This window comes from Pteropus alecto, unplaced genomic scaffold (assembly GCF_000325575.1).
Source record: "Pteropus alecto unplaced genomic scaffold, ASM32557v1 scaffold196, whole genome shotgun sequence".
NCBI classification, from domain to species: domain Eukaryota; kingdom Metazoa; phylum Chordata; class Mammalia; order Chiroptera; family Pteropodidae; genus Pteropus; species Pteropus alecto.
The window spans coordinates 828391-840894 of NW_006439717.1; the positions used below are offsets into that span (position 1 = coordinate 828391).

The window sequence follows — 12504 nt, forward strand, 5'->3', positions numbered from 1 at the left end:
CAAATCATCTACTTCTTTCCCATTCCCTCCAGCTTCAGAGTCCTATGCAAAAGCCTCCTAGCATCTGCATGGAAGTCCCCCACGATTGTATTCTCGACATGTCCAAAGCCAGAACTACCATCCAACTCCCAATCCTGGACCTCCCCAATGGAAGAACTAACATTTAGAGGTTTAACTAAACACTATTCTAAGTGCTTTATATATTTTCATTGACTTAAACCTCACAGTAACCCTATGAGGTAAGTACTGTTTTTACCTCCACATTGCACATGGGCAAATGAGGCACAGAAAGGTTGAGTAATTTGCTCAAGTTTACACAGCTGTTAAGTGGCTGGTAGGAACCATCCAGACTTCTGAGAGTCACCCACCCTTGAGTCTTCTGCCTTATTTCCTCACATCTATTCAATCACTAAAGCTTGGACATTTTACCTTCTGAATATATTACTCTATTGTCTTTCCTCCTATCCTTACAACTACTGCTCTATTTCAGACTGTCTTTTCTTTTGCCTGGACCATGGTAAGTATACCCTCCTCCCACCTTTTTTTACTGTCTATTATAGAAAATTTCAACCATACAAAAAAGTAGAGAGAATAGGACAATGAATAGTCTATTGTCTAGCTACAACCAATATAGACTCATGACCATTCACTTCGCCTATACCCTCCACTCTGTTGCCACCCAACTGTATTATTTTGAAGCAAATCTCAGCATATTATTTATTGCATTTATAAATATTTCAGTATGCATCTCTAAAAGATAACTTTTAAAGAACAATCAACGATAATATTATTAGCATTATTTCTTTAAATCATCAACAAGTCAGTGTCGGTACTATTTATTGTTGTGTAATTTGGCAGTTTAAAACAATTAACATTTACTGTTGCTCAGAGTTTCTGTGGGTCAGGAATTCGGGAGTAGATTAACTAGGCAGTACTGGCTCAGAGTCTCCTGAGATTTCAGTCATCTGAAAGCTTGACTGGTACTGGATCTTCCTACCAGGTGGCTCATTTTATACTGGCTGGCAAGTCAGTGCTGGCTGTTGGGGGCATACGGAGCTCAGGTCCTCTCTGTAGGGCCTCTCCACAGGGCAGCTTCAAGGATCTCAGAACCTGTGCCTGGTTTCCCCAAGAACAAGTAAACCAAGGAGCCAAGGAAGAAGTTGCAATGTCCTTTTTATGAATAGCATAGCTTCCTAAGTCACTCACACTTCTGCAGTAATCCTTCAGTCATATATGCCAGCCTGCTTCAATGTAAGAGGATATGAATACTGTGAGGTCAGGATCCTTGGGGACCGTGCTGAAGAATGGTTACCACAGATCAAATCCCAAAATCTCTCTCTCTCTCCCTCCTCCCTCTCGCTTTATGGTTTATTTTAATCAGGATTCAAACAAGGTCTATATCATTACATTTATTACATTTTCTTGATATGGCTCATATGCTTTAATTTCTGGGCTCCCTTCTCTCTTTTGGTTTTGTTCTTATTTCTTTGTCCCTCCCTTTTTTTTTTTTTCAGTAACCAAGTTGTTTGTCCTTAGTTTTTCTGGATTTTGCTGTTTGCATCCTGTGATGTCATTTAACATTGTCCTTTGATTCCTGTGTTTCCTGTAAACTGGTACTTAAATATAGAATTCACAACTTCACTGGTAGTGTTTATTTCCATTAGCATCCTCCAAAGGTGATATTATAAAAATATCATTATAAATTTTAAAATATTTGATTTCAATCCATTGCACTTGTAATTATCAGTGCTGAAACAATCCCATCTCTGGCCAGTAGGAGCCTCTTTAGGTTAGCCCCCGAGTCTTTGTAAATTATACTAGTCAGCTTTGATAGCTTCTTTGCTTTCTGCAATAATTGTTTCAGGTTCATCCTATACATTTCCTGTGCAGACCTTTATGTACCATTTCTCCAAGGAGCTGCGGCTCCTTTTAGTGGGTAAATGAGACCACAATTTGGGCATTAAGAGTGTGATTGTCTTTCAACTGGCTCCTTTCTCCCAGGCTATTCTCCAAGTCACCTGAGATGTGAAGATGCAGATATGACCACTCCCTTGCTCCCTTCAGTGCTGTTACCCTCAGGACAATGCCAGCTCCTTACCCTAGTTCAAGCCTGCAGGTCTTCTAGGCATGAAATGAGCTGCTGTGTTAACCTCTTCTGTTTAATTTGTAATTTGTGGACTCATTGGGGGGGAGACTGAAAGGGAGTTCATGCTCCTGCTCTGGTTATAGAGATTGGGAGTGGGGAGATTTTGCCCAAACTGCCTCACAGCTTCCCCCTCCACCCCAGCTGTAGCCTAGCCAGAATGAAGGTACGGATGGAAAGATGACACCGATCCAGGGGGCACTAACCTTAGCGATGCCTACATTGGGCAACAGTGAGGGCTGAGGATCTAGAGACAGCACACCTGGGTTCTCCTTAGATCTGCTGCCGCCTGCTGGCATGACCTTGTAAGTTACTGATCATGTGTAGTAAATACACCACCTTCTCAGGCTATTGAGACTATTAAAACCTGAAAAGCACTTTACACAGTGCCTGATATATTGTGAGCTCTATGTTGTGCCTTGTGTCTACCCCCCAACTAAACTAGAAGGCAGCACAAGGATAAAATTGGGCTTTAAAGAGCCTTTGAGACTGACTTTTTTTGAAGTCAGCAAGAGAAAAGATGCTTTAGGTACACTTTCCAAGTAGAGAAAAGAAGTGGCTATCCTTAGCTGGGACAGGAGTATGTAGAGTCCAAAGAAGTCAACTGGAGTAACCTGGATGAACCAGTCAAGTCCTAAGAAGCTCTGTGGCTACAACAAACATGTCAACCAGAGGGCAAACGTCCAAAATGGAATAACCTGATTGTAATGCAAACTTTGGTTTATGTCATATATAAACTACGAGGACAAGCATTTTTATGCTTTTCACTGATGATTCCTAGTACTTGGAATAGTGTGGCCATAATGGTGACTAATAGTACTTACAGCAAATTGGTTATGCCTTTTTATTATGCATCCTCAAATTCCAAAGCTTGGCTGCCCACTGAACCAACTGCACATGCTACCACAAAACACCTACAATATAGGCTGGGGAAGGGGAGGACTGGAAAAGGGCCTGGGTTATGTATTGGACAGAGAAAATCCCCAACCTTTGTGGCAAGCTGGCCTACAGAAAGAGCACCTCAGTGGTTGTAGTGGTGGGTCTTTGTTTCTATTCATACCTAGAGCAGAAATTCTTGTCCCACTCCCAGCCCCACTATCTGACTAGTAAGTCAGACGGTACCCAAGCCCCATGTTCAGCTATGGCCTTGAATTTAACATACACTAACACCAGAAAAGGTTAATGAATTTTATTTTTTACAAATTAAGACTATGTAGATTTCATATATTTCTTAATCAAAAACACCTTTGTCTTCACATTATGAGTTAGAGAATGCAGCCTGAGCTGAAAACCAAGGAACTAGAAAAGAAAGTGAAAATTACAGTGATTACTCTATTAAAAACCTGTTAGACATTTTCTTTAAAAGTAGTTTTTTGTATCTTGTCATTCTTGGCACTGTTTCTAAAGAAAAACTCCTTTATCCCAAGCAAGAAAAGCACAAGAGATGAAATCTGGCTTCAAGTGATGTAATTCAGATTCTCAGGCCTAGCAGAGAATCAACAAATTTATGGAGTTGCTATTGGGGGTTTAATGGGAAGAAAGTCCCTTTAGTAAGTTCTCAAGCCAGAGGCTGGAGGCAGCAGGTAAATCAGAGGGCAGTATCCTCTGTGGAAGCAAGCCATTCTGGGTGGCATGCCACTCCAGGAACAGAGTCTGGGAACAAATCACTTTATGGAATGGCACAGTGATGTGGTGCACTGCAGACCAGTAGCCACTGGGTCAAATCAGTGTACTAGGTAACTGTGTACTGAGTGTGAACAGGGAAAGCCAAAATGGTGTCCTTCTGGCAATGAGCTTTCGATGGCTCAGTTCCCCTTACACGGAAGCCCTGTGAGTAGCCAGAGGCACACTGCTCCCAAGGCCTGCCCATCTGTGCTACCTGACTGTGGCAACCCACAGAAAAGGAGCTGGTAATCCCCATTAGTACTGCCCTCTGCCACTTAAAACCACAAAGCTGCAGGGAATCAGGTGTCTTGCAGGTCACCTGGGCTCTGCTAGGAAGGCTGCAGATTTATGGAAACAAGTGAACAGCCAAAAACTAAAGTGCATGTGTAAGATGAACACTTATCTCCTGCCCTGAATCTCTGGCTTGACACTACCTATTATCAGGTGAGACATTACCAGGATGGAATATACGAAAAATGCACCAAAGGACTGTTATGAATGCTGCCTCCCAAGTCATCATAGCCTCATTCTGTTGATCTGAACAAAGGACCCCTCAGTAGAGGGATTTTGTCCCAAACAACTCCTTATCTAGGTTTGTCTGGTAGGATCAGTTACGATTACCCCCAGAGGCTCAACCATTCCTCCTTCCCTGTTCTTCCTCTCCTGGGACCTTTAATCATAGCCACCCGGTAGAGGCCACTCAGTAACTAAGGTGATAACCAAAAAACAAAACAAAACAAAAGACCAGGGGAAATTTGAGAATTCTCTGCTCTACCTTGCCATACATAATCAGCTTTTTTATCAATGCCTGACAGGAATTAGTTTTCCCTTTGGGCTGAAATCCTCCACCCCAGGAATGGAAAGCAGTCAGATTCCCTGAGGGTTAGACAAGGGATAGGAAAGGGAACACACACAAATCCACATTCCTCGTGATGGCAAGGCAGAAAGGTGTGTTTGCCAGACAGCAGCGACTTGGGCAGCTCAGAGGAAGCAAAGCATCCACCAGAAGAGGCTCTTCATTTTCTTTGTAGGAGCTGACAGAAGCTCAGATATAATGAGCGCAAGTAACAATGCGACCAGCGAACTTCTTTCCAATGGAAAAGACACTGCCCAGTCCCACAGGAACTGTGCACCAACCAAACAGTGCCGAAGAAGGAAGGGCCGAGGAGGCTCTACCCAACAGTTCATATTCACTTGGTACAGCACAGCTGGGAAGCAGACTCCTGGAGTTGGCTCCCTTTGCGGGTCTCACTCATTATGGTGGACTGGCTGCCTGAGCAGAAGAGGCTAGGGATGGGGATGGCAGAAAAAGGGGTGGGGAAGAACCCCAGGAATATGAAGCCAAACTCCAAACTATATCTTGCTAATTAGTTTTTTTGATCAAAAAATTCAAAATAGAGAAAACCACAAAGTACAAAAGCTTTTCTGATGCTTTTCATTATCACAGAACACGCCACCTGTAATGTGTGCAAAGAGGAAATAAGGGGGTGAAGGAAGAGGAAGCCAAATTGGGAAAGGCAGGATGGTCGTTTCACTTCCTCTCTTTTTTCTTGTCCTGGAAATGGGAGAAAAATTACCCAATTAATTTTTGCTATCTGACATTCAAAATAAAACTCCAGTGAGCCAATACCTGTCTGCTTCTGGTTAGGGACTGGAAGGGATCAAGATGACACAAAGGAATGAGAAATGCTCCCTGAGGGCAGCAGGAACTGAATCTTAACAATCTTCCACTGGTGGTGCTGACAGACTTGACAAGAATAAAGTTTAAGCAGCTGTTCCCACTCCCACGCCAAGAGTACCTAGGCGGGCTACCTGATCACTCTTGGCTACTCACAACCATCACAGCTCAGATCCCAACCAGTGAAGGCTGCAGATAGGCCATCTACCCTAAAAGAACTAAAAGAGAGGTCAAGGCTGACTTTCCATTAGGCCTGAGAAGGAAGCATAAATCCTGGGCATAAACCAACATTCAGAAATAATCTAGTCCAGTGGAACTCTTCATTCAATCTTGGGTGGAAGCCCAGTGTATTAAAGAAATGAAAGTTGAGTTGCTTTGACTGACACGGGGGCATCCGCTTGGTGAGAACCATTGATCCTATCTAGTCATCAGCTTCGACCACCACTGCACTGTCTCTTGTTCCATGATGTCTGTAAGAAAAGCTCGTGGTTTCATTTGTTCCCCTCCTGCTGCAGTAGACTACGTTTGACACTCACTAACTGTATAGAGAATGCTTCTTTGGAAAAAATTAAGACCAACAATGGATAAAATTGGTCCACTTTTGAAATATATTTACAAAAGCTGGTTGCCAATATTCTACAAATCGCCTAGAATATCTTTTTCTGAGTCATGACTATCTTTATAGCCTTGAATTCTTCTTATAGTAGATTGTTTCTTGCTGTCGCTGAACTCTTTTGCCTTTGATACTAATCTTAGGGATTAGTTTTTTTTTTTTAAAAAAGAATTGTTTTCACTTGTTCCTTTGTCTCCATCAGCTAAAGACTTCTGGCTTACTTCTTCTCAAGTGGCCTGCCTTATAGTAACCCTGAACCTACACAGGGTATAAACAAGTTTTCAGATTTGAAGTATACACAGGTGCTGAGCTCAGGAGCAGCCATTCTCTCATCTCTCGATGGGTGGTGGGCTGACTGACCTTCTCATTCATAGCCAGGATCATCATGAGTTTTCTGAAGAGAGTAACGAAATCTAAGAAGAGGTCAACGCAGTGCCTGAAAGAGAACCAGATTACAAATTGTACTTCCTACTTTCCTTTATCTATAAACCCACAAAGATGCAAAACATAAAAACTCCACCCCATGAGTCAGCTTCTCCAACATTCCACCACCAACTAAGGAAGTATAAAACTCTGGTGTCTGAGATCCTTTCAACACAATGAAGCCATGTAGCAGAGAAAAGAAACATTGACTTTAGACTCTATAGAGGCCCAACTCTGAACCCTGAACTACCACTAACTTTGAGGATCAAAACATGAAAAATTATATACAATTAAAAAATTATATGTGCTAAAGTATACAAAAGTAGAATAAAAGGTGGAAAATCCCTTTCTCTCTCTTCTGCCTAGAGGTAACCACTATTAAAAGTATGTGTATATAAATACATATTATTAATTTTTAAAAATCTGATGTCTTTCAGGAACTGAGGGAAAGTATGCTATTTGGTGCATAGTTCCAAAACCATGGGTATCCTGCCACATACGCCTCTGAAGCTTGCCCATTTAAGTTCAGCCTATGCCATCTGCTCCACTCTTATCCCTACCAATGTGGACAAAAAGGTGGATCAGGCAAAGGATGGTCCCCAGAATTCAGAAAAAAGCTGTGGAATTGAGCAGTGTGCCACACCCTTCATTCTCATTAAAGACCAGTATTCACACTCACCAGATATAATCCTTATCTCCATTTTCAGCCTTTTCGATAATGAGTTGGGTATCAAAAAGGACAAAGCCACACATGACCAACAGCCCCAAATATAGGTTTGCCTAACAAAAGAATGAGATGAGGTTACATTATGGTAGACACCGTAGGGAAAAAGGCGATACTTCTTTCTGGCTCTTGGCCACTTGAAAGTACATCAAATGCTAACACCACTGACACATTAACATTCTTGGGAACTGAGCCTATGGTGAAGACCATATTACTTCCCTTGGCACAATTTTGCATTTACTTTTTAGGTCACTGGAAGAGCTTCAATCATTTTTAACAAGCTGCTGCTGCTGGACTGGCCTTAGAAAAATGATCTCTGAGCAAACCGTCTTCTCCTTAGCAACGTCTAACTCGTTTAATCTGAACTTTCACTGACAGCAGAAGGCTCCAAGAGCACTGCCCAACAAAGGTGAGCATTATGGAGGATTCTTGGTCTATCTTGCTTTAGGGTTAAGCAAGAAAAAGAAGTGAGAGGCAAATGGCCACTAGAAAATTATATGCAAAGTCTTACCTGGAAAAGCCAAATGGATCCAAAGAAAAGATTCCCCAGGGAAGACAAGAGCATCAGGCTCATGGCTGACATCAAGATACCTATAAGAAATAACAAAAAGCTGTCTTGAGAGAAGCCCAAGTAAAGCAATACCATTAAGGCCATTCCTATGTTCCCCGCAAAATGAAGGCTTTCTATTTCAACCCAATAGTCACAAGAAGTTGGGGGAGGGGGGGCGGTGGTTCAGGGAAATAGCCCTCGTGAAAATCCTGGCTAGAGACTCTCTCTCCGTTTCCAGTTCATACTTACCTCCCAGAAAGAGGTAGCTACGGCGCCTGGCATAGAGAGCACTCAGGGTGAAGCAGGTGAAGATCATTGCTGTGCCCATGAAGGCAGTGGGAAGGATGCTATTAAGGTAAAGACCATCAGATTGAGGGCTATAAGAATACAGTCTGTATTTAGTAGGTACATTCATAAAAATAGGAAAACAAGACACTTCTACAATAGTTACCTGGGGTTGATGGCAATGCACAGCTCCAAAGCAGGGCCAAGACCAACACCTAGAAAACAAAAACCCCAGAACACAATGTTTCCATCAATTCTTGAAGAGGACCCTCATCCAAAAGCTGATCATTAATAGCATTAGCCATGTCTAAGCTCCTATCTAAAAAAAAAAACAAAAACAAACAAACAAACAAAAAACCATGAGGACTAAAGTAATTAAATCTCTTCTATTCTCCTTGTTTTCGAGAAACATAAATAAATAACTCATTATAAACAGAGCTGCAAAATTGTCCTCTTAGCTGAAAATCATGGATGACCCCAGGAGGAATAGAGATCAGGAAAAATGAAACAGGCATGTCAAACATCTGTTTGCAAAACCCTGGAGAGAAGGGATGTGAGCCTGTAACGTAGGCCAGGTCAGGAATTAGATTAGAATTAAAGGATTAAGAGTAAAGCAGAGCCTTGTGGCCAGCATCCTTGCAGTCATGCAGGACTGACCCATTTTGTAGCAAAAAAGGCCAGACCAGTTCTGCACATGAACACTTGCCAACAGGAGGGCACAGCAGCAACCTGTTCTGGCTCTAACATTTCCTCTACTTTGGATACTCTTTCTCCTGATTATTCCACCCCTTAATGCCTTCAAAAACTAGCTTTCCCCGATCTGAAAAATCTTAATCTCTAAATCTTTGCCTTTCTATAATTTCTTCAACATGGTATAGATTAGACTCACTCAGAATGAGTTGTACTAACTCAAATGTTGCTTTGCAAGTATTTTTATTATGTAGTTTTAGTCCTGTTTCCCTTAATGATAATTCTAGAAGTACCGTGCTTTTAATTATTTTCTTGAGAATCAGCAAAGTGCCCTGTGTGATAGATCTCAATGTATGGCTTTAGCTAACTGTAAGATTCAGAACAGATGCCCCTATGATAGTTGCCAGTGTTGAGTCCAACGAAGTCAGATTCTTGGGCCTCGTTTAGTCCCACGTCTACCATTAACAAGTAACACTATTTAAGCTCGTGATTCAAGTACACAACGCTTATTTTTTAATACAAAAGTAGAAGTCAGTCACTAGTTACAAAGAGCTTACCCTCTGGATAAGGAAGCAAGATGTACCTACATGACATAAGAAAGCAATACAAGGCAAATACTTTCAAATATAAGGGTAGATAGTAAGTATACAAGTTGGGGTGAATAAGAATAAATATAAATCTTGGGCCTTTGCCTGAAAAAATACTAAACAGCCCTTACCACAAGTTAGACCAATCCCTTAACATACCTGTAAGGAAAGCAAATCCAGCAAGAAGTCCCAGTCTTTTTTGCTCAGTTTCATGGCTATGAGGTGTTGCCATCAGCCAAATCATCAACCCCAGGGAGCCCAGGGCAGAGAGCAGGCCAGCCTGTAAAATCCAGAGTCTGTAATTAAATACTTGAAAGTACTGAATTTATTTTGAAGGAGACCTTATTAGATTCAAATATTCATCTTCCCAAATTTACCTCTAACTGGGAGCAGTGGAAAAGGCAGTGGGGGCTGAAGAGAGAAACTAGAAGCCTTGAAAGACAAGGTTAGGATCACGGTTAATGCGAGAGGCTCTTCTGGCCTAGAGAGTCCATAGACTACAACTATCTAAGTCAAACTATGAGTCTTGACCAAGAAATAGGAAAGAAGAACCAATGTGACATGTGCTTGAAGCGCATTCCCATCTGTAGAACACACACATACACACAAATACATATACACACGCAGAGAGGAAAAAAAACAGAGAGAGTGCTATAGACTAAATGTCTATGTCCCTCCAAAAATTCATGTTTAAATCCTAAGCCCCAAATGATGGTATTTAGAGGTAGGGTCTTTGAAGGTGATTAGGTCCTAAGGGTGGAGCCTTCTTGAAGTGCTCTTATAAAAGGCAATTCAGAGAGCTCCCTTGTCCCTTCCACCATGTGAGGACACAGCCAGAAAATGGCCACTCATGAACCAGGAAGTGGACCCTCACCATACAACAAATCTGCCAGCGCTTTGATCTTGGACTTCCTAGCTTTGAAACTATGAGAACTCTGTTGTTTAAGCCACCTAATCTATGATATTTTGTGATAGCAGCCTGAATGAACTGAGACAGAGGGCAAGCACCAAAATGTTAACAGTATGTAGTTATTTCTAAGTGATGGAATTATGGAGTTTTATATTTACTTCTTATCATTAGTCTTTAATCTGAATTCTACAATGAACATGCCTTCATTTTAGCAGGAAAAAAATTCTTTTTGAAAAGTCATCAGAAAAAAAGAGAAATCTTTAAGGATGTATATACATGCTGAAGTTCCTTCTTTCCTTTAAAGATAGAGTCAATTCTTGTTTTTCATAATAGTTACGTTCTATAAAGTCACTATAAACAATGAATTCATGAATACTGAACAATTGCTCCTGGGGGAAATAAAAGGTTAGATTCTTGTGAGCTCCTGGTCACAACATTTTCATCAACTGATCAATAGATAACTTTGTTTTGTGTGTGTTTTCTGTTTAAAGACACTTTGATATCTATTATGCATTCATTAACATTGAGCTCACAGTCAACAGCATTATAATTCATGCCTGAACAAAGCTTATTTAACACACATATTTTCTCCATAAGCCACGTCACAGTCTTCTCTCACTTAGGAACACTAAAGGCACTTTAGCACAATGCTTGGGGGCCATTTTAAACTGTAGAATTACCAACAAAAAGCACGAAAATACAAAATGTCCCACTAAACAAACTGTGAAAGGGACACTTGTTTACAGTTTGAGAACCTGAATTAAGGCAGTGTGTCGCCTTGTTCAACTCCAGCTGGAACATGGGACAGGCAACTCAAATTTTTTGCTGCTCCACATGACTGCAAATGTCTACAAAAGTATTGATTTTAGGGTTACAAATAAACTTTAGTGAGTAGGTAGGGATATTCATAAATATGGAATCCATAAATGAGGGTAACTTTATTTTACATTATTTAAAAGGGCCGCTCTTGCCTAAAAGGTAGAATATGTTTTAGTCTAAACTCAACGGATCAAAGTCTTATCCTTTGAGTATTGAAAGTAACTTTTCACACAACCTCTGGCAGGAGATGCCTAAGCACAGGAATAGTTCACAGCAGTGCCAATGCTAATGCAACACATCCCTGTACTTACACTAAAGTGGACACTCTAAAAAGGATAAGCCTTGGCTAGTGAGAACTTCAAACTTATTGGTTATTCCTCAACCGTCCCTTCTATTTCTGCTGACCAAACAAACTCTCCCTCAACACAGGAAAACTGTGTTATTGAAAGGTTTCACTCAACCATGCAGATAAAATGGGACAAATCCTTAAAGATTTCAACCTTGCCTGTCCTGGTAATTAATCATACAATCGGTGTTTTCCATCCAAGTATTCCACAGTCATTCAGACCAAAAAAAAAAAAAAAAGAGGAGAAATGGAGGAAAAGATAAAAAGGCAACTGTGCAGAAGAACCCCAGCATGTATGTCATGCTTCTACTCAGTAGAGAGTCTTATATGTAAGCAACACACTAGTGTCAGAGTTAAGACATTCTGTATCTAGACACTTCAGTATCTAGACAGGGCAGCGTTACCAGAAAATTTAAATGGCTCTACATGTCCTGATTTAATGGCTGGCTTTGGCTGAGTTCAGATCCCGGACTACTGAAAAAGATTAAAGACAGTCAGAGGCTTGTACTACCCTGATGAGCTAGTTTCTTCCAATTACAATTTGTACAATAGTAACTAGGAGAGAAAACTGCTCTTACCTGAATGAAATGAGTGACCACATGGACATAAGCCCCTGCAGCTGCCACAAACATACAAAGGGCAAAGCTGGCATAGACCTTCTTCAGGTGTTGCTGTGTAGAGGGGGTTCTAGGAAAGAATGTTAATAACAGCCATCACTTTAGGACCAATCCAATCTCATCTCTTCTCTCTCTTCTCCTTTCCAGGAAATATATAAAAATCATATTAAATTTAAAAAAAAAAAAACTGTTTTGAAAATAGGTTAACAGAGGAGATTGCTGGGGAAGAGCCAAAAGCCCCAAATTATGAATAATCAGTATCAAAACTAGAATATCTAAGTGGCTTTCCAATGACTACACAGCAGCCCTTAGAATCTTGGTGCTTTTGTCATATATTTGGGATTCTAGTAAAGTTAATAAACCAGGGAAAAGAAGCCAGATATGAAAGGAAAAGCAATAAGAAACTGTAGTCAAGGTCAAAACACTTACATGTGGGAAAATTTTAAAAGCGCAT

The 12504-nt window shown here is 40.9% G+C and overlaps 1 protein-coding gene across 1 annotated transcript in view; it reads right to left on the reverse strand.

Moving 5' to 3' along the window:
• Positions 1-3317: 3317 nt before the first annotated feature.
• TMBIM6 (transmembrane BAX inhibitor motif containing 6) overlaps positions 3318-12504 on the reverse strand; it is a 17178-nt gene continuing 7991 nt past the window's right edge. The window contains 9 exon segments of the mRNA XM_006927000.3: positions 3318-5363; positions 6460-6535; positions 7202-7302; positions 7758-7837; positions 8046-8143; positions 8248-8296; positions 9518-9638; positions 12012-12120; positions 12480-12504. The exon segment at positions 12480-12504 is cut by the window's right edge and continues 13 nt beyond it. Coding sequence (XP_006927062.1) covers positions 5340-5363; positions 6460-6535; positions 7202-7302; positions 7758-7837; positions 8046-8143; positions 8248-8296; positions 9518-9638; positions 12012-12120; positions 12480-12504 — 683 coding nt within the window. The 3' untranslated portion in view covers positions 3318-5339.